Raw genomic sequence first — 20,445 nt, 5'->3', positions numbered from 1 at the left:
TGATTTGTTTTCTAAGTGTGAAGTGAGTTGCTCTGTGTGTGTGTTCTCCTCAGGCAGCATCATGCGGTGAGCAGTGAGCCGTGTGTGTCTCGTATGGTAGTGGAGAAGCATGTGTACCTCAGCAAGGCTGGAGGGCAGAGTGTGGAGGTGTGGAATAAGAAGAGTGGACGGATGATTGACAGCATTGACTGTGCCCAACTACTCAGGTAAAGCTCTGCTCTGACACCACACACACGTGAGGACAATCCTATGTAAATTGCTGTAAAAAAAAGAAAGAAAGACTTTTCCTTAAACCAGTGGTTCCCAAATGTTTTCACCCCCCCACCCCTCACACGCCCCACAGTTTGGAAACCACTGCCTGAACCCACTCTATGTTCTTGGCCCATAGACACAACTCCAGCCGGCGACCCAGAAAGGCTAATTCAGAGTTTGAATTTGGAGCGGATACTCCAACCTGGGCGAACATCAAGTCCCTCCTGGTGCAGCAAACCACCACCACCCTGTGGATCGGCACCCGGGGAGGCCACCTCCTCCTGGTAGAGCTGGCCAACCTCCAGCTGCTGCAGGTCATCAGCCCCCACTGCCAGTCCATACGCAGCATGGCCTCTGTTTTTATAGGTAACGACTGTATCTGTATGGCTGTTTATGTTTCTCATTGGGTGGCCTCGAGCAGAGCATGGTGGGGCCTCAAGCGGATATAGGTAGGTAGGTAGGTAGGTAGGTAGGTAGGTAGGTAGGTAGGTAGGTAGGTAGGTAGGTAGGTAGGTAGGTAGGTAGGTAGGTAGGTAGGTAGGTAGGTAGGTAGGTAGGTAGGTAGGTAGGTAGGTAGATCTTTTTTTTACTATTTTTTTTACTAGTATATATTTTTTGTTTACTAGTATAATTTCTTTTTATATGCCAAGCTCATGAGGCCCCTTGATGATGTGAGGCATGAGGCAATTGCCTTTTCTGCCTAATGGTAAGTCTGCCACTGTTCAAATACACAGCCCAAAACAAGTATTGTTATTTGAGTATTTTAATGGTTATTTGTAAAGCTAATATTCAACGCAGTTGTATTTTAGAGGAATTTCAAATACATGGGTAAAGTGCATGGGAGTATATTTCTAAATACATTAAAATGTTCAACTACTCTTTGTTTCAAATAAAAATTACTTCGAATGTATGTGAAAGTAATTGAGATATTTGAAATAGTATTTGAACATAAATCTGCTTCCTGTTTGCACAGTGTTGAAAGTTTCACAAACTCGTGTATTATTTTCATATCATAGAAACACTAAACCGTAAGAATGTGGTCCTGGTTTTGGGAAGAAGACTGTCCCAAGATAAGAATCAATATGGTAAGAAACAATGACAAAGACCTAACAACTACAGAGAATCTACAAAGAAAACCTAAATGAGATATTGAGAGTACAATGTGTGTGTGTGTGTGTGTGTGTGTGTGTGTGTGTGTGTGTGTGTGTGTGTGTGTGTGTGTGTGTGTGTGTGTGTGTGTGTGTGTTCCCAGACGAGGAGTCTGTACTGATGGTGTGGAACAGTTCTCTGCCTCTGGAGGTCAAGGACCTCAACAAACACTGTGAGATGAGAGAGGAGATCACAGCCAAGATGAGAGAGCAGCAAAACGACTGAGTTACTGACTGAGCCCACAGCTTGGTACGTACCTGTACTACACTGCCCATGTATATTACCCATACCAATAATCAAGTCAATAGTAAAACCATACACCTGTACTACACTGCCCAATAATCAAGTCAATAGTAAAACCATACACCTGTACTTCACTGCCCATGTATATTACCCATACCAATAATCAAGTCAATAGTAAAACCATACACCTGTACTACACTGCCCAATAATCAAGTCAATAGTAAAACCATACACCTGTACTTCACTGCCCATGTATATTACCCATACCAATAATCAAGTCAATAGTAAAACCATACACCTGTACTACACTGCCCATGTATATTACCCATACCAATAATCAAGTCAATAGTAAAACCATACACCTGTACTACACTGCCCATGTATATTACCCATACCAATAATCAAGTCAATAGTAAAACCATACACCTGTACTCCACTGCCCATGTATATTACCCATACCAATAATCAAGTCAATAGTAAAACCATACACCTGTACTACACTGCCCATGTATATTACCCATACCAATAATCAAGTCAATAGTAAAACCATACACCTGTACTACACTGCCCATGTATATTACCCATACCAATAATCAAGTCAATAGTAAAACCATACACCTGTACTACACTGCCCATGTATATTACCCAGACCAATAATCAAGTCAATAGTAAAACCATACACCTGTACTACACTGCCCATGTATATTACCCAGACCAATAATCAAGTCAATAGTAAAACCATGGCAAAAAGACATTTCAGTAGTTACCAATTACTGCTATATTTACTTTTCATTGTTCACAGAATACACATGGAAAAGGGATTTCTCTGAAGATTCAGTGGAGTAGTGTGTCTTCTGCACACATACAGTACCAGTACACACATACAGTACCAGTACAGGGGGAGACGTTACCTCACTGAAATCACAGAGATAAAACTATCTCAATAACTGACATTGTCTGACAGCCATACTTCTCAGGCCACTTCGGACCGTGTCAAAGACCATGAAGAGACCACACGAGTGCACTTGATTCATGACAAGGTTACATTGTTTAAGTGCACTTTAACGTTTCACTTCTCTAGTCCAAACTCAAATGCTGTCTGGAGATCTGCATGCTCTAATTAAGTGCACACTTTCATAATCATCCCAAACTATTGCAAGCACTTACCAGGGGTTGACTGTATACTACAATACCTAAAAGTAAATAAAATGCCTTTGAATAAAGAATATTTTAATCTTAGACATAGTTTAGTATTTTGAATTGAAACACTCCTGCCAAATGTTATTAGAAATTGTTTGTATGACTGCAAAAACTCTAAAAGGGATGCTTCATTTGTGTTGTTTTCATTATAAATGTGTGTTGTTTACCTGTTATCACCATTATAAAATGAAACTGAAGACAACTGGAAAAAAAGCCAAAGGAAATAAATTCTTACTTCTCAAGGGCCATATTTGATTATGTATTCAATACATGCGTTTGTTTACCAAATGACCCCATTCCTTGTCTTTTGTCAAGATGCGAGATTGTAAGTCATGTCATGACTGTTGTACTTGTAATGTATGATGTTGCATCTCAGTAAATTCTGTTTGACTTTTAAACAATGTTTGTATTTTGTAAATATTTGATATATTGCCTGCCTCCCTGTCCTTAGATTGTCATCTGAAAAGATGTTTGTCGTGTACGCTAGAGGGCAGTGCAACACCGTTAAATAGGTCACATATTGATGTATCCTTCACCATGAGTCTGTCTTTTGTTTGTTTGTTTTCATTTCCCTGACAGACTAACAGTGAGAACAGACATTAGTGCCCAGTACGGACCAGGTTTTCTCTTTAATCTCAACAGGGGAAAGAAAATACATCACGTTATGAAGCCATTTCATGGAGGAAAAAATATTTACAAGTTTATCAAGAGGGGTCAAACCTCTACATAGATTGACAGCACATCAGTAAACAAAAAAGGGAACCAGCTTTTAAGGATTTTAAGCACTTCTTACCAAAAAACAAGGTGTTCTGATATCCAAACTATTCAGATAGGCTAAATATATTTATAATATTTATAATATTTATATTTACAGAATACCTTAAATATACAACGTCCACCATGTATTCTATAAACAAATATCATAAGTTATTTAGGCACATTTTTTGGGGGGGTTTGGTTGGGGGGGGTTCAGTTTCCATGCCATCCTTTTGCTGTTTGCACTATATTGTACTTAAACTAAAGAAATGTGGTCAGTATTGCGTCATTGCCAACACGTATATCATCCAAAGAGGCTGCGCTGCTATTAATCTCAGAACTCTGGGCCAGAGGTGAGGTCACAATGTACACAACCATTCTACAGCATCTTCCAGAGACAGACAAAAGGCCCAGTCCCAAACCTATCCCTCACAGGGTTGGGGTCAATTCTATTTCAATTTGGTGATTCAGGAAGTAAACTGAAAAATTTGCGGCGCTTCCTCTATGAGCACATTTTTAATTTCACAGTTTACTTCCTGAATTGACTGAATTGAAATGGAATTAACCCCAAACGTGATCTTCACTTGTCCCTAGCCTAAGTCCCTTGTTGAACAACTATACCAGGCTTGGTGGAGTGTCCACCTTATTGCTTACACCAATACTGTACTGTCTTGTCAACTAAGAGCTTCAGGACGGGGCTGAGCGGTTCCATTTGGGACTGAGCCAAGGAAGGACTGGGTGGGGAAGACAAAAGGAGATAGTATGTACAGTATACATTGTGCACACCTTTTTAATCGTTTTTACAGCAAAACGGGAAAAGGACAACATGAAGGGGAGCAGCTACGATATCTACAAAGAATATACAGTAAAAATATAAGAGTAAAAATATGCAGATGACGATTCCCACGACTAAACGCACGCAAAAGAGGGATTGGTTGGCCAGCCAGTAGGGCGGAGTACCAGAAACAACACGCTATAAGTCTGACTCGGGCATGTCCGGCATGTCGGCCATCAAGTAGCCAATACCATAGCGGCCGTTGGGGGCGGAATCGGAAACCCCTCCGTTCTGCTTGCGGTAGATGCTGTTGCCGGGCATGGGCGAGGGCGACTTGGCATGGATGAGGCTGGCGTCGTCCTCCTCCTCGGGCCTGGCTATCTCCTGGATGATGCAGCCCTTCTTGTATGAGATGGTGGAGACGACGCCGGCGTTCTCATCGATGACGTTGAAGTAGCGGAGGAAGAACACCACGGGCACGGGCACGATGGCCATTACCACCAGGGAGATGCAGACCGCCAGGCCCCACGGAGGGTAGCTCAGGGATTTCTCACTGGCCTGGAGGGGGAGACAGAGGGAGGTTAGAGGTTACTAGTTCTGTATACTACTACTACAACTACTACTACTACTACTGTTTACTATTGTAGCTCATAGACCTCTCACTGGCCTGGAGGGGAGGAAGGTTTATCAAGGTTCTGACTAGACGGAGTACAACTACGACCGGAATGTTACAACCGGTCACCAAGGATACCAGACAGGTAAACACATTGACACTGATACTGACACTAAAACCACGGACAGCAAGTCGAGCTGGTGATAATAGTGTGAAGTCCTCTTGTCTTACAGTAAGTCTAAGGGCTCTATTCAATCCGTATCGTGTTAAGTTCAGCCTACAGCGTGATTGAAATGTAAAGGCACTGTTTCCGTTAGCGGAGACTGCATTCATGGTAAACTCCTGCATATGTCAGCTCAATCGGAAATTGCCTTTACATTTCTGTCGCGCTTCAGCCCGTAGTCCTCTCCTCCATCTGTGCTGATCTTGATAATCCAACAGTGGAGTATTTATGACGCTAACATGGCAAAGCGCATATCGAGTGTTCCTATTGGTGGAGATAACATGGCAAAGCGCATAGCGAGTGTTCCTATTGGTGGAGATAACATGGCAAAGCGCATATCGAGTGTTCCTATTGGTGGAGATAACATGGCAAAGCGCATATCGAGTGTTCCTATTGGTGGAGATAACATGGCAAAGCGCATATCGAGTGACTGCTCCAGGTATATTACAAATCAGTGTGGATAAAGGAGACAAGAAGAAGATGTATGGAAAGAAATCGTGCACATCCCATCGACTGAAACAATAGTCCATTAAACTGAACTACTGTGTTTTGCCTTATCCAGTTGCACCAAAGAGAGACCACAGTGGAGAGGCAACTCACCAGGTCCTCTAGCCAGGCGCTGTAGCTGGGCGGGGTCATTCCCAGCTGGATCACACTGGAGCCCAGCAGCAGGATGAGCAGCAGGGGGGTCACGTACTTCCACATGTAGTAGTAGAACCGGAACGGAGTGAAGCCCAGCATGTCCTTCAGATCCTCAAAGAACCTGGGGAGGAGAGACGGAGACGGGATACCACCACAGGAGGTGAAAAAGCATAATGCTACTCAGTTTAGACTTTGTTGACTTTGGCAATTATGTTCAACAGGTGATAGGAGATAAAAGTACAGTTTAGGTGTATTATTTCACAATAACTTTTCATGTTCAACTCATTCTGAATACTGAGTCAAATACTGTTTTTTCCATTGTATTTGGATGGACAGCTTTGGATTTTGAATTAAAGTGGAGAAAACCACAGATTGCTGCCATTCTGTATATGATTTGATATGTACTGTACATACTTGTCAGTCCCATAGACCCAAGCAACAGCCACATTCTCCAGGATGACCACTATGAGCAGAGGCAGTGTGGCAGAGTAGTCATCGAACATGGCCACCCAGTAGTTCCCAGAGCGTTGGACGAACAGCAGGCCAATGAAGAAGGCCAGCAGACAGACACCCACTGTTACAGGAGGGGGACAACATGGACGTTATTGAAACGGTGCAAGGGGGAGAAATGCCATCCTCGTTAACAGAATTCATGCACAATATTTGTCAACATGTTGCTGCACTAAGTGTATCAATTCTAAAACATTCTCTTTGGTACCAGACATCTGCTCTGCATTCGAGGTAGTTTTATGACATCATTATTAAGCCAGAAGCATTAGAGCAAAGAGACATAACACATACACCTGGGTAATACTATTGACCCATTACTATGGCAAACACACATCAAGAGTTCAGCTGAGGATACATTTTGGGAAAGGTCTACCTCCACAAACTGACACATAGGCTCTTTCCGTTTTGTTTTTCCTAAATTCCTTGAATCTTTTCTCCTCTGAAGAAAACGGTCAGAGAGGGACCTTGGACCTTCTCAAATAAGATTGAGAAGGAGACGAGTAGATAAGAGGAATCACAGAAAGTTGAAATGAGAAATAATTACCCATCTATTCCTTCATCCCCTCTCTCTGACTGACCTGTGAGGAACTCCTTGCGGACTTTGAAGGTGTCCACCAGGGGTGTGATGATGCCTTCGATGGTTCCGAACATGCTGCCCAGGCCCAGGTTAACCAGCATCAGGAAGAACATGACGGACCAGAAGGGAGATGCAGGGAAGTGGGTCATGGCCTCTGTAAAGGCAATGAAGGCCAGGCCTGTACCCTGCACTGCCTGAGGAGGACGAGGAGCAGGAGGATGGGGAGCAGGAGGAGGAAGATGAAGATGAGGTTTACGTCAGTAACATCCACTTCTAGTAAGACTTTTGTCCCCAAGGAGTCACATGATTGTTAACTTGAGCCATGTTGTAGATCTACAGGGCCTCTTTGTCTGACGCTGTGCTTTCCTGTTAAGTCAATACCTTATCAATTATTCACACTGAGTTGGAACACACGTAACAGCAAGGGAACAGAAATACACTAAAGTAGCAGTCTACCAAACGGTGTTGAATGGAAGGGGAAGCAACTTAAACCAAGCGGTTTCCTTGAAATCTCAAAGTGTGTAGACAAGATCTAGAGATAGGTCTAACACAGTCTGTGGGAAACTGCATTCAGTAACACTTTACAGCACTGTTATGACACAAAGAATGTTCATTGAATAGGCGTAGCTATTCCTGGTTTGAGACATGACAGTGTAAAGTCAGTTGTCGTGATGACACCTGTGTGACACCAGTTTTCATGACTGTTTGTGTTTTCTTCAAGTAGAATGCTACCTAAGTGATTATGATCATAAAAGATACAAAATGATATGATATCACTGTTATACATTCTATGAGCCCCGTTACCCAATGTCCTACGTCGGATGTTGTACCCAATGTCCTACGTTGGATGTTGTACCCAATGTCCTACGTCGGATGTTGTACCCAATGTCCTACGTTGGATGTTGTACCCAATGTCCTACGTCGGATGTTGTACCCAATGTCCTACGTCGGATGTTGTACCCAATGTCCTACGTCGGATGTTGTACCCAATGTCCTACGTCGGATGTTGTACCCAATGTCCTACGTTGGATGTTGTACCCAATGTCCTACGTCGGATGTTGTACCCAATGTCCTACGTCGGATGTTGTACCCAATGTCCTACGTCGGATGTTGTACCCAATGTCCTACGTCGGATGTTGTACCCAATGTCCTACGTCGGATGTTGTACCCAATGTCCTACGTCGGATGTTGTACCCAATGTCCTACGTCGGATGTTGCGACGGCCGTCTGCACTGACCAACACATTAGAATGATGTGCTGTAGCTGTCGAAAGACAATGACCCCTCACCTTGTTGAGCTCTTCCTCGATGCTGCAGGAGCCCAGGCCCAGATCCTGGTAATCCTTTTCCTTCTCCCGTCTGATGAACTCAGTCATCTGTCGGTAGTCCTCAGCGCTCACAGTGGCGCTGAAGTTGATGTGGTGGGGGATCAGATCACGGCTGATCTCTTTCCCCAGCAAACTCACTATCTTCTGAGTGTTCCTGAGAGATAGAAAATGAAATAATACCAGATCAAAATGGATACTCTATCATAGACTATGCTAATGTATTCTAGGCCTTATTGCTAATATCTTAAAGACCAGGAATGGGTAACTTTGATTGGGGTGGGGGTTACAATAAATTAGAAATTATCATAAGGCCGCAGTGGCTCGCGGGTCTGCATACCCAAAGGGGAGCCGCCGGGGGAGGGGAGCCGCCGGGGAGGGGCTGGCGGAGGGGAGCCGCCGGGGAGGGGAGCCGCCGGGAGGGGCTGGCGGAGGGGAGCCGCCGGGGAGGGGAGCCGCCGGGGAGGGGCTGGCGGAGGGGAGCCGCCGGGAGGGGCTGGCGGAGGGGAGCCGCCGGGGAGGGGAGCCGCCGGGGAGGGGAGCCGCCGGGGAGGGGCTGGCGGAGGGGAGCCGCCGGGGAGGGGAGCCGCCGGGAGGGGCTGGCGGAGGGGAGCCGCCGGGGAGGGGGCCGCCGGGGAGGGGAGCCGCCGGGGAGGGGAGCCGCCGGCGGAGGGGAGCCGCCGGGAGGGGCTGGCGGAGGGGAGCGGCCGGGGAGGGGAGCGGCCGGGGAGGGGAGCCGCCGGGGAGGGGCTGGCGGAGGGAGCGCCGGGGAGGGGAGCCGCCGGGGAGGGGCTGGCGGAGGGGAGCGGCCGGGGGAGGGGAGCGGCCGAGGAGGGGAGCCGCCGGGGAGGGGAGCCGCCCGGTGGAGGGGAGCCGCCGGGAGGGGCTGGCGGAGGGGAGCGGCCGGGGAGGGAGCGGCCGAGGAGGAGCGGCCGGGGAGGAGCGGCCGAGGGGGGAGCCGCCGGGGGAGGGGAGCCAGCCTCCCAAACTTCATGTCAGCATCAAAAAGGCCGATTACCTTTGAGGCACAATGTTTTCCCTTCCCCCCTTTTCTGTAAAGTGTGTTCACATATTCAGTATAATAAATACATTTGAATTGATTAATTGACGACAGCTTAATTGCGTATCCATACTTACAGCGCGACACACTTGCCGTTCATGATGTTGGCCTTGAAGCCGAGCACGGCGAACACCACCAGGGTGGCCAGCACAGAGGTGAAGAAGTTGATGAAGGAGACCAGCACTGCGTCAAAGTGGCAGTTGTTGTCCCGCTTGTTGTAGCTGGAGAAGGCTATGACGCCTCCGAAGCCCAGGCCCAGGGCGAAGAAGACCTGTGTGGCCGCCTCACGCCACACCTTGGCCTCCAGCATGATCTCCAGCTGGAAGGAAATAAAGAATGGACATTTTAGGTGAGGTGCTGACAAAAGGAAGATCAACTCATCTCTCCTTGCTGTGGATTCATTTGACCATCATTTGGCTCTTTAGGACAACACTACGTTATTTATTGTAGGAATCTGTGCTCTCCTAGTAATGGACAAACCATTGTTTGGACCAGTGGAGCAGAGCAGTGGACATGTGAATCATGGTTGAGAGTCAAATTTATCAAAACTGTGGAAGATTAAACAAGGACTCAACATACTGAGAGCATATCCATCATGCCACTGCCCTCAAATATCCTACAGCATTTTTGTGTGGTAATAGGCTTAACACAGTTACAAGGCGCACACTATACAGCACACAATGAACCCTGCTTTTGATGTCTCCTTCCTTGCACACAGGATACGCAGCAAAGGCCTTTGAAGTAGGAAGATGTCAGCTGTGTGAGAAGCAGCAGACTTATGAGACTGTTGTGAAATGAACGGAACACGCCGTCGTGGATGTTACATAAAGCAGGGAGCGCCGAGCGACTCCTGTTACCATGGTGAGAAGTCTGCCACCACAGCATAGCCCAAATTAAATTATTCCTTTTGCCTGAGTTGCCATTGGTCCACGGCGGCTGAGTAGCCAACCTATAACATACGTATTCTATGTCTGACACATTTTCATTTAACATGGCCTTCCTCTTTAGTAAAATGAACAATGTTCAGGGCCACTGCTGTTGAACAGCTGAGCTCCGGTAAAAATCTATTTTTACATTTATGGCACATTTTCAGTCAATATATTTTCCTTCCTGTTTCAGTAAAGTTAACAATGTAACATTGATCCACAACTGGATCAAACGAGTGCATTGGATCAAACAAGTGTACATAGATTTTTCTATTGTGTTGTTGACTGTATGTTTGTTTATTCCATGTGTAACTCTGTTGTTTTTGTCGCACTGCTTTGCTTTATCTTGGCCAGGTCGCAGTTGTAAATAAGAACTTGTTCTCAACTGGCCTACCTGGTTAAATAAAGGTGAGCTAAAAAAAGAAATGTAAAAGTGCATTGGATCAAACAAGTGCATTGGCTAACTCTCTGAAGAAGTCTGGGTCCTGACTTTGCCTGCGGTGTAGTGCAGCATGTTGGCTGTATGCAGTAGCATTGACTGTGCCTGGGTGTGAACAAGGCACCATTACATTGGGTGAAACTATAAAGCAGCATTATTGTACCTTAGGGGTTATGGTACTGTACCTTGGGGGTAAACATGTGTCGGATGCCGTCCACAGAGCCTTTCAGGAGCAGAGCCCGAACCAGGAAACAGATCAGCACCACGTAAGGGAACAACGAGCTGAAGTACATCACCTGTAAGAGAACCACAACAGAAGAATAACCTTCTTGCAACTCGTACATTACAACGTGAATGGCTGACTTGAGACATTACTTATTGACAAATCTGTCTCAGACCCTGTCTCTCTGGGGTTAATAACTATATAAACATAAAGATAATGAGAGCGTCACTGTGATCTGATGACTTCTGGGCTTTATCTAAAGGGATCTCAGAGGCTGCCTCTTCTGGGCTTTATCTAAAGGGATCTCAGAGGCTGCCTCTTCTGGGCTTTATCTAAAGGGATCTCAGAGGCTGCCTCTTCTGGGCTTTATCTAAAGGGATCTCAGAGGCTGCCTCTTCTGGGCTTTATCTAAAGGGATCTCAGAGGCTGCCTCTTCTGGGCTTTATCTAAAGGGATCTCAGAGGCTGCCTCTTCTGGGCATGGCTGGCCCTTAAATGTACACAGAGAGCTAACATCAATGACATGGATGTCAAACTCTCCTGGCTCAAAGTAGAGGAGAGCTTTACTGCATCACTACTTGTCTTTGTGAGAGGGATTTACATGTTGGATGTACTGAGCTGTCTGTTCAAGTGACTAGTGCACAGATCAGACAACCATGCTTACCCCACAAGACATGCCACCAGAGGTCTCTTCACAATCCCCAAGTCCAGAACAGACTATGGGAGGTGCACAGTACTACATAGAGCCATGACTACATGGAACTCTATTCCACAATAAGTAACTCATACAAGCAGTAAAATTAGATATATTATTTTTAACTATAGAACTACACCTTATGGAACAACGCGGACTGTGAAGAGACACACACACACGCATACTCACACACACTCTACACACACGTACATTTTAATATTGTTGTATAGTGGTACTGTACATTTTAATATTGTTGTATGGAGTTATTGTACATTTTAATATTGTTGTATGGAGTTATTGTACATTTTAATATTGTTGTATGGTGTTATTGTACATTTTAATATTGTTGTATGGTGTTATTGTACATTTTAATATTGTTGTATGGTGTTATTGTACATTTTAATATTGTTGTATGGTGGTATTGTACATTTTAATATTGTTGTATGGTGGTATTGTACATTTTAATATTGTTGTATGGTGGTATTGTACATTTTAATATTGTATGGTGTTATTGTACATTTTAATGTTGTTGTATGGTGGTATTGTACATTTTAATATTGTTGTATGGAGTTATTGTACATTTTAATATTGTTGTATGGTGTTATTGTACATTTTAATATTGTTGTATGGTGTTATTGTACATTTTAATATTGTTGTATGGTGTTATTGTACATTTTAATATTGTTGTATGGTGTTATTGTACATTTTAATATTGTTTTATGGAGTTATTGTACATTTTAATATTGTTGTATGGTGGTATTGTACATTTTAATATTGTTGTATGGTGGTACTGTACATTTCAATATTGGTGTATGGTGGTATTGTACATTTTAATATTGTTGTATGGTGGTATTGTACATTTTGTGATGTGGATATGTAGTGGTGTGATGATGTTTTATTTAGTTTATTCTGTGATGTGTCTTAATGTGTCTGGACCCCAGGAAGAGTAGCTGCTGCCTTGGCAACAGCTAATGGGGATCCATAATAAATAGAAATCTCTGAGGCTGCCTCTGTTGTCTCCTCCTGACCTGTGGGGGTGGCAGTAACCTACAGAGAAATATACAGCCCTGCGAACCACTATACAGTTAGTTAAAGAATACAGAAGAAGAAGCAAGTGATTGAAGTGAGTGATGCAATAGGAGGTCCTATCCCAGGGGAGGTCTACTCTACTGAACTGCTGTGGGTGCTTTCAGGGCCAAGGATTCTGACCGGCCTCTGGGCCGGGGCCCACACAAGAGCTTTTGTACCACTGTCCCACTAAGCTGACAGAGGGAGGGGCCTTCTTGCTTTGTGATATACTGTATTATCTGGGAGGATACTAGGGGATTGTGAATTGAAGAGCGGGGTGGGTAGGTTGAGTCACCCCACAGGCTCTGAGGCGTGGTTTAAGATTTAAGATGGTTTGGAGTTCAGTCATGAGCAGGGATGGGTTCAGGGGTGGGCCTCTGCCTGCCTGGTGGCCTCTAAAGGGGAAACCAGGTCAACTGGGGCGACAGATAGAGCTTAATCCTGCGCTGGTCAAACAGTTGCGAATGCCTAAACTTAGACTAGGTGTTAAAATCACACCACCTGAATGCCTAAGCTTAGACTAGATGTTAAAATTACACCACCTGAATACCTAAGCTTAGACTAGATGTTAAAATCACACCACCTGAATGCCTAAACTTAGACTAGGTGTTAAAATGACACCACCTGATGCTGTAACGGTTTAAGCTCCATTTCCCTTCGGGCCATGGGATAGGTTCAGCACACATCACTGCATTCTGTATCAGAAAGTAGGCTGACCCTCTTTGAAGTCTACTAGATCGATGCATTGCAGTTGTTTTTGTTTATAAAGCCCTACTGCATACACTTCCACCATACCTTACTTTATTTTCTAACCTGCAGACCAGACCAGACCTGATCTCAGGCATGGCTAACTCTGGAGGGCCCTCTGAGCCCTTAGATCTGACTTAAGTTTTTTTGCACCTTACATGTGGATTGATCTCCAATGCACTGTAAAATGGGAGGAATTGGTGCCTGTAGGGAACTTCAGACGGTTGTTAGGGGACCTTTTTACTGAAGAATGTGTTTGTTTGTCATGATTGTGTTTGGCTTTTTGTGTATTGTTGTGTTTAATAATGTGTATTTTAATGTGGATGTGTAGTTAATGTGTGTATTTTATTTAGATGTGTATTGTTTTGCTCAACAGGGCTCATCTGGAAAAGAGACATTGTTCTCAGCATTGACTCCCTGTCAAAATAAAGGTTACATTTTTCTTTTTTGAACAGTCATGGAAATTAAAGTGGTGAAAACTAGCTGGAGAACAAGCTATAGGATGAAAAATACAGGAGTTTTGGCGCAGGTACAGCCGAGTCGTGCTAGCTAACGCTACCTGGCAAAAATAAATCATGTTTTTACAAATCGATACTTGGGAGTGAAAGTATCAATATAATATCATCCAAATTAATATTTGCGATATGCAACTGAACGGATATTTTTTCCCCCATCACTATCTATCATTACGGCAACTCAAACTTGTCATAACGGTGATTTAACTTTGACGCGTTCTTTTGTAGCTCCACATCATTTTGTCAACAATGCGAGCAAAAAATAGATTTAGCCATTTAATACCCAGCCATTTAGTACACTCCCTCTTCACCACACAATCAGCAAAATGAAATGTATTTTCTCCCTCAGTTTCTTTTTTTGTGAGTACACTCCTAACAATCATGCGAAAGAGCGCATAAAACCATGGCAACCGGTCTGCTCCCCTCTCTCCCTCGGTCTTTCTTGCACCCTCATACCCACACACAGAAAGTAAAAAGAAAATGTAGATCCCAGTGGGGATATTCCTAGGAATAGGCTTTTGTAAACGAGGGGCGAGAGGGACATTAATATTCTTTTGTGTGGCAAAGCTTCAAAGGTTCTCCTGCTCTGGTCCCTTCACTAGGAGTGGAAAGGAAAGCTCATAGCCATTTCCACTCTCTCTCCAACTTAAAAGGCCATCGAGACTGTTGTGGGGTCCAAAGAGGGCCTCACACTTGTTCATTGTTAGAGGCAGTATGGGATCTTAAAGGACAATTTTCTTTTTTACAAACAAATCTCTATTTTTGACGTCAATGGCATGTTAAAGAAGGCTCCAGACACCTTTTTTGTGATTTCACATTTTTTTAAGAAACTTACCCCAAACAGCAAATCACTTCCTCATCCTCGTTGTATAGTATCAGTGCCCCATAAAAACATGAACAAAGGCTCCAAAAACACCCAAATACATTGTTTTAGAAACGGAAAATATCTCAGCATAGTGATGCAGGTCTTTAGATGTTCTACACGTTAAATTGTGTCATTCCAAACTTTATCCGCAATGTTACATTCCCTTTTGCGCGACTCATATACAGAAAAGGTGTACGGACCATTCTATAACATGACATTTTCATTAAAATGTTAGATTTAGTTAAAAAAAAAAGTTACTTCTCCTTTAAGCACACCAAATTCATAACATATTGTACGAATTGTAAAAATATATATAAATTGCAGGATGTAACATATTATACGAAATAGATGAGGTAGTACACAATTGGATGACGTAGTACACAAAAAACAAGGACCTGTTTTGGCTGGTGAGCACCGCTTTCAAAACTACTGGCTGAAGAGGGCACAAAACTTATTCGCCCTCAGGAGACTGAAAAGATTTGGCATGGGTACTCAGATCCTCAAAAGGTTCTACAGCTGCACCATCGAGAGCATCCTGACTGGTTGCATCACTGCCTCCGACCACAAGGCACTATAGAGGGTAGTGCAAACGGCCCAGTACGTCACTGGGGCCAAGCTTCCTGCCATCCAGGACCTCTATACCAGGCGGTGTCAGAGGAAGGCCCTAAAAACTGTCAGGACTCCAGCCACCCTAGTCATAGACTGTTCTCTCTGCTACCGCACGGCAAGCGGTACCGGAGCATCAAGTCTAAGTCCAAGAGGCTTTTAAACAGCTTCTACCCCCAAGCCATAAGACTCCTGAACATCTAATCAAATGGCTACCCAGACTATTTGCATTGCTGATACTCTCTGTTGTTATCATCTATGAATAGTCACTTTAATAACTCTACCTACACGTACATATTACCTCAACTAACCGGTGCCCCTGCACATTAACTCTGTACCGGTACCCCCCTGTATCTAGTTTCGCTATTGTTATTTTACTGCTGCTCTTTAATTACTTGTTACTTTTATTTCTTATTCTTATCTTTTTAAACTGCATCGTTGGTTTTAAGGGCTCGTAAGTAAGCATTTCACTGTAAGGTCTACACCTATTGTATTCGGCGCATGTGACTAATAAAATTTGATTGGATTTCAAAGGATACAAATGTTCTGGAGCAACCACTGCACGGTAGCCATTTTATATGTAATCTTATACATTCAGAACAGATGTAAAATTGGTATTTTACAGTATATGTACATTAGTAGGTTGCTGCCGGTAAACATTCCTTGGAGCGATATGAAATAGGTCTACACTACATTCACCCAAAAGACTACAGATCATAGTCAAATCAGCCAACAATATTTGTATGGTAACAGCAGTCACCCCAAACTGTGTAGCAATCCAAAGGGAATGACAATGTTCAAGATACAGTGCCCTCAGGAAGTATTCACACCACTTGACTTTTTCCATATTTTGTTGTATTACAAAGTGGGATTGAAATGGATTTAATTGTCTTTTTTTGTCAACAATCTACACATAATACTCTGTTAAAGTGGAAGAAAAATTCTAACATTTGTAAAAAATAAATGAAAAGTAAAACACTAATAGTACAGGGGGTTGAATGTACATGTTAGAATCACCTTTGGCAGCGATTACAGCTGTGAGTCTTTCTGGGTAAGTCTCTAATCCTTAAGAGTCTATTGACGCACCCGTAACATAATAAAACATAATTTAAATAATCCTTTGGAACCTAACAGAGATCATTGCGGTGGGGTGCGGTGCAATTTCTGAGGCTGGTAACTCTAATGAACTTATCCTCTACAGCAGAGGTAACTCTGGGTCTTCCTTTCCAATGGCGGTCCTCATGAGAGCCAGTTTCATCTTAGCACTTGATGGTTTTTGCGACTGCACTTGAAGAAACTTTCAAAGTTCTTGAAATGTTCCGGATTGACTGACCTTCATGTCTTAAAGTATTGATGGACAGTCGTTTCTCTTTGCTTATTTGACCTGTTATTGCCTTAATATGGACTTGGTCTTTTACCAAATAGGGCTATCTTCTGTATACCACCCCTACCTTGTCACAACACAACTGATTGGCTCAAACGCATTAAGAAGGAAAGAATTTCCACAAATTAACTTTTAACAAGACACCTGTTAATTGAAATGCCTTCCAGGTGACTACCTCATGAAGCTGGTTGAGAGAATGCCAAGAGTGTGCAAAGCTGTCATCAAGGCAAAGGGTGGCTATTTGAATCTCAAATATAAAATATATTTAGATTTGTTTAACACTTTTTTTGGTTACTACATGATTCCGTATGTGTTATTTCATAGTGTTGATGTCTTCACTATTATTCTACAATGTAGAACATATTAAAAATAAAGAAAAACCCTTGAATGAGTAGGTGTTCTAAAACTTTTGACCAGTAGTGTATATCCTATATGCAAAACGTAGCTCAAGAGAAAGTGCAAGTGTCCGCTCTCATCATTCGCTGCTTCAAGTTCGGTTGCAATATGTGCGAGATCAGGTGCGTGTGTGGGCTCAATTAAATAGAGTAGGCTATATCCTATGCATGGACGAAGAAGCACGGGCAGTTATCTTTTCAAGGAAATGTACTTCCTAAATATGATGAGGCTATATCTTACTACACTGCCTACAAATAAATATTGATCCCCCATATTTGTCTCCGCATGAAAATCGTCCCACTCCGAAAAGATAGACTATAAAACGTAGCTCAAGAGAAAGTACAAGTCTCTCCAACTCATCTCTCTTCAAACTACGTCTAGCCTATTGGATGATATAGCCCAGTAATACAGATAGCCTAATATAATAAGCTATATGACAATCTCTGTTAATTTAACCTATTTTGGAGGATTTTGATATTGCCTATAGGGCGCAAAATTGCGGCGAGTATGGCTGGCAAGTGAGCTGCGTCACATTCGCCTAAAATAACATTCTCAGGACTGCGGTTGGGTTCGGGACCAGTTCTTGCGGCAGCGGGTGGCAGTCGGACAGAAAGCCAGCGGGTGTGGGCGGGAGTGTATGAAAAGCTGCCGGTGGGAGTGGGATGAATAAATCAGTCCCTCACAGACCTCTACTTTGCACACCTGGATTGTATAATATTTGGACATGATTATTAAAAAAATTATTCAAGCTCTGTCAAGATGGTTGTTGATAATTGCTAAACAGCCATTTTCTTAACCATGTAATTATGACAACTGACATTACTGAGGCCAAACGGCTGTGTCTTTCAGCAAGAAGTATGGCTCACAGTTCAATGGCTAAATGACTAGGCCAGGTCTCTATCAGGTATACAGTAACTATCTAACAAGTTATCTTTGATAAAAATAATATATATATATTATATATATATAATTCAAGGATTATGTTTAAAATGTCCATAAAAGTGTGGTTAGGTTTGTGTAAATTTTACTGTTTCAAAAATGTTTTGTTCAATACTAGCTGTTCAGTAGTGCTGAGTGATTAGTGCTTTTTGAGGGTTTGGTTTAAGTTTGATTATTAAAGAAGAATCACGGTTTCCGATTTTGGTTTGGATAAACATTTTTAGACATTAAATGCACTATGCATTATGTGGGTTGAATGCTGTAACGACACTGAATAAAACAATGAATAAAGGTCCAATGATGGTAGTGACTGCCCATTGATGCTTATCACTTATTAACCATCATTTATTCACATTATTTTACTTTAATAAAATGTTTTATTGATAACTTTATTATTTCATTCCAAGTCATCATCTCATCTCTATAAAGCTGCTGCCTATTCTGTCTGATAAAATCACTATTTTAGTAGTTCTTCAAAGTAAATAAGGTATACTTTTATGACTGCTGAATACCAACTATCAATCACTTACATCATTTATTTTCAGGCCCGCGAAGCAACTGCTTTCTATCCCTCTCAATAGCGCCATCCCTCTTCTCTCAGTCTCCGTGTCTGCTCTGCATAGACCGGATAACTTTAAGTGGGTGCGCAATGGATTATGGTCATTGCCACACTTTCTACGCAAAACTATGTAGAATATTGGGCTGTTGGAAACTACAACTCCCTACTACATTGCACAGTTCAGGGTTGATCTGATGTATCTCTAGAGAAACTACAACTCCCTACTACATTGCACAGTTCAGGGTTGATCTGATGTATCTCTAGAGAAACTACAACTCCCTACTACATTGCACAGTTCAGGGTTGATCTGATGTATCTCTAGAGAAACTACAACTCCCTACTACATTGCACAGTTCAGGGTTGATCTGATGTATCTCTAGAGAAACTACAACTCCCTACTACATTGCACAGTTCAGAGTTGATCTGATGTATCTCTAGAGAAACTGCACATGGAGCTCACTGAAGAAAATAAATAAATAAATGGAATTCAAGTAATTGAACCGATGTCGGTCAATTAGTTGTTTAAAAACCCCAAAATAATGGACATTTTGGTTTATCACTCAGCACTTCTGTTCAGTTACCTACTGCTCTGATCATCAACAGCTCCGGGCGCTCAGCCTGCCGCCCAGCGCTTGGGTTGCTTTGCCAGCTATTACATTGCTTGCTATTAGGGGAGACTGCAGCAATGAGATTGCAGGATTTCAGCACATGATTTTCACAGCACAAAGTAAATGGACCTCCCTGAGGTGTTGAAATGAAGGTCCAGGTCTTCTGGGTCTGCTCTATCTGGTACTGAACAGCGGGGCGCTAAAGAGCAAATTGCAATTAACTTGTAAATAAAAAGAATCATGACAGTCATTGGGAGCCTGGGACCTGAACCAGACATCCACATCCATCATCAGTTCGAAGGACAGAGGGATACACTAGTTAGAACCTTCTCGTGGTCATGGTAGGTGAAAAAAAAACATGTCTCTGTGCCCAATACCGGTAGTTAGCTTGCTAGCTCGCATGCCAATCAAGTCTAACTAAAGTTACTGGCGAGCTCATGACGCTTGTGACGTTATGCTAGTTAGCTATCCCAGCTAGATCATTTGTTTTCACTTGCTGCATCTGTGCTTGTTGTGTTTTCCTGTGCTTGTTGTGTTTTCCTGTGCTTGTTTCCTGTGCTTGTTGTGTTTTCCTGTGCTTGTTTCCTGTGCTTGTTGTGTTTTCCTGTGCTTGTTTCCTGTGCTTGTTGTGTTTTCCTATACTTGTTGTGTTTTCCTGTGCTTGTTTCCTGTGCTTGTTGTGTTTTCCTGTGCTTGTTGTGTTTTCCTGTGCTTGTTGTGTTTTCCTGTGCTTGTTGTGTTTTCCTATACTTGTTGTGTTTTCCTGTGCTTGTTTCCTGTGCTTGTTGTGTTTTCCTATACTTGTTGTGTTTTCCTGTGCTTGTTTCCTGTGCTTGTTGTGTTTTCCTGTGCTTGTTGTGTTTTCCTGTGCTTGTTGTGTTTTCCTGTGCTTGTTGTGTTTTCCTGTGCTTGTTGTGTTTTCCTGTGCTTGTTGTGTTTTCCTGTGCTTGTTGTGTTTTCCTGTGCTTGTTGTGTTTTCCTATACTTGTTGTGTTTTCCTGTGCTTGTTTCCTGTGCTTGTTGTGTTTTCCTGTGCTTGTTGTGTTTTCCTGTGCTTGTTGTGTTTTCCTGTGCTTGTTGTGTTTTCCTGTGCTTGTTGTGTTTTCCTGTGCTTGTTGTGTTTTCCTGTGCTTGTTGTGTTTTCCTGTGCTTG

The 20,445-nt window shown here is 43.1% G+C and overlaps 2 protein-coding genes across 4 annotated transcripts in view; one reads left to right on the top strand and one right to left on the bottom strand.

The window, feature by feature from the left end:
• Positions 1-3,245, top strand: part of lrrk2 (leucine-rich repeat kinase 2) — a 77,652-nt gene extending 74,407 nt beyond the window's left edge. For all 3 annotated transcript variants that reach the window (XM_014125703.2, XM_014125704.2, XM_014125702.2), the window contains exons 46-50: positions 54-206; positions 389-618; positions 1,269-1,337; positions 1,505-1,650; positions 2,447-3,245. In XM_014125703.2, the coding sequence (XP_013981178.2) occupies positions 54-206; positions 389-618; positions 1,269-1,337; positions 1,505-1,626 (574 nt within the window). In that variant the 3' untranslated portion in view covers positions 1,627-1,650; positions 2,447-3,245. The remainder of the gene's footprint in view (positions 1-53; positions 207-388; positions 619-1,268; positions 1,338-1,504; positions 1,651-2,446) is intronic.
• A 198-nt stretch (positions 3,246-3,443) lies between these two features.
• The window catches only part of slc6a15 (solute carrier family 6 member 15), a 33,607-nt gene continuing 16,605 nt past the window's right edge, over positions 3,444-20,445 (bottom strand). The window contains exons 6-12 of the mRNA XM_014125712.2: positions 10,875-10,985; positions 9,402-9,643; positions 8,229-8,421; positions 6,942-7,134; positions 6,268-6,427; positions 5,812-5,974; positions 3,444-4,933 (exon numbers count right to left, since the gene is read on the bottom strand). Of these exons, the coding sequence (XP_013981187.1) occupies positions 4,574-4,933; positions 5,812-5,974; positions 6,268-6,427; positions 6,942-7,134; positions 8,229-8,421; positions 9,402-9,643; positions 10,875-10,985 (1,422 nt within the window). The 3' untranslated portion in view covers positions 3,444-4,573. The remainder of the gene's footprint in view (positions 4,934-5,811; positions 5,975-6,267; positions 6,428-6,941; positions 7,135-8,228; positions 8,422-9,401; positions 9,644-10,874; positions 10,986-20,445) is intronic.

The sequence above is a fragment of the Salmo salar genome, chromosome ssa10, assembly GCF_905237065.1.
Source record: "Salmo salar chromosome ssa10, Ssal_v3.1, whole genome shotgun sequence".
NCBI classification, from domain to species: Eukaryota; Metazoa; Chordata; class Actinopteri; order Salmoniformes; family Salmonidae; genus Salmo; species Salmo salar.
This window is presented reverse-complemented; position numbering and strand designations above follow the sequence as displayed.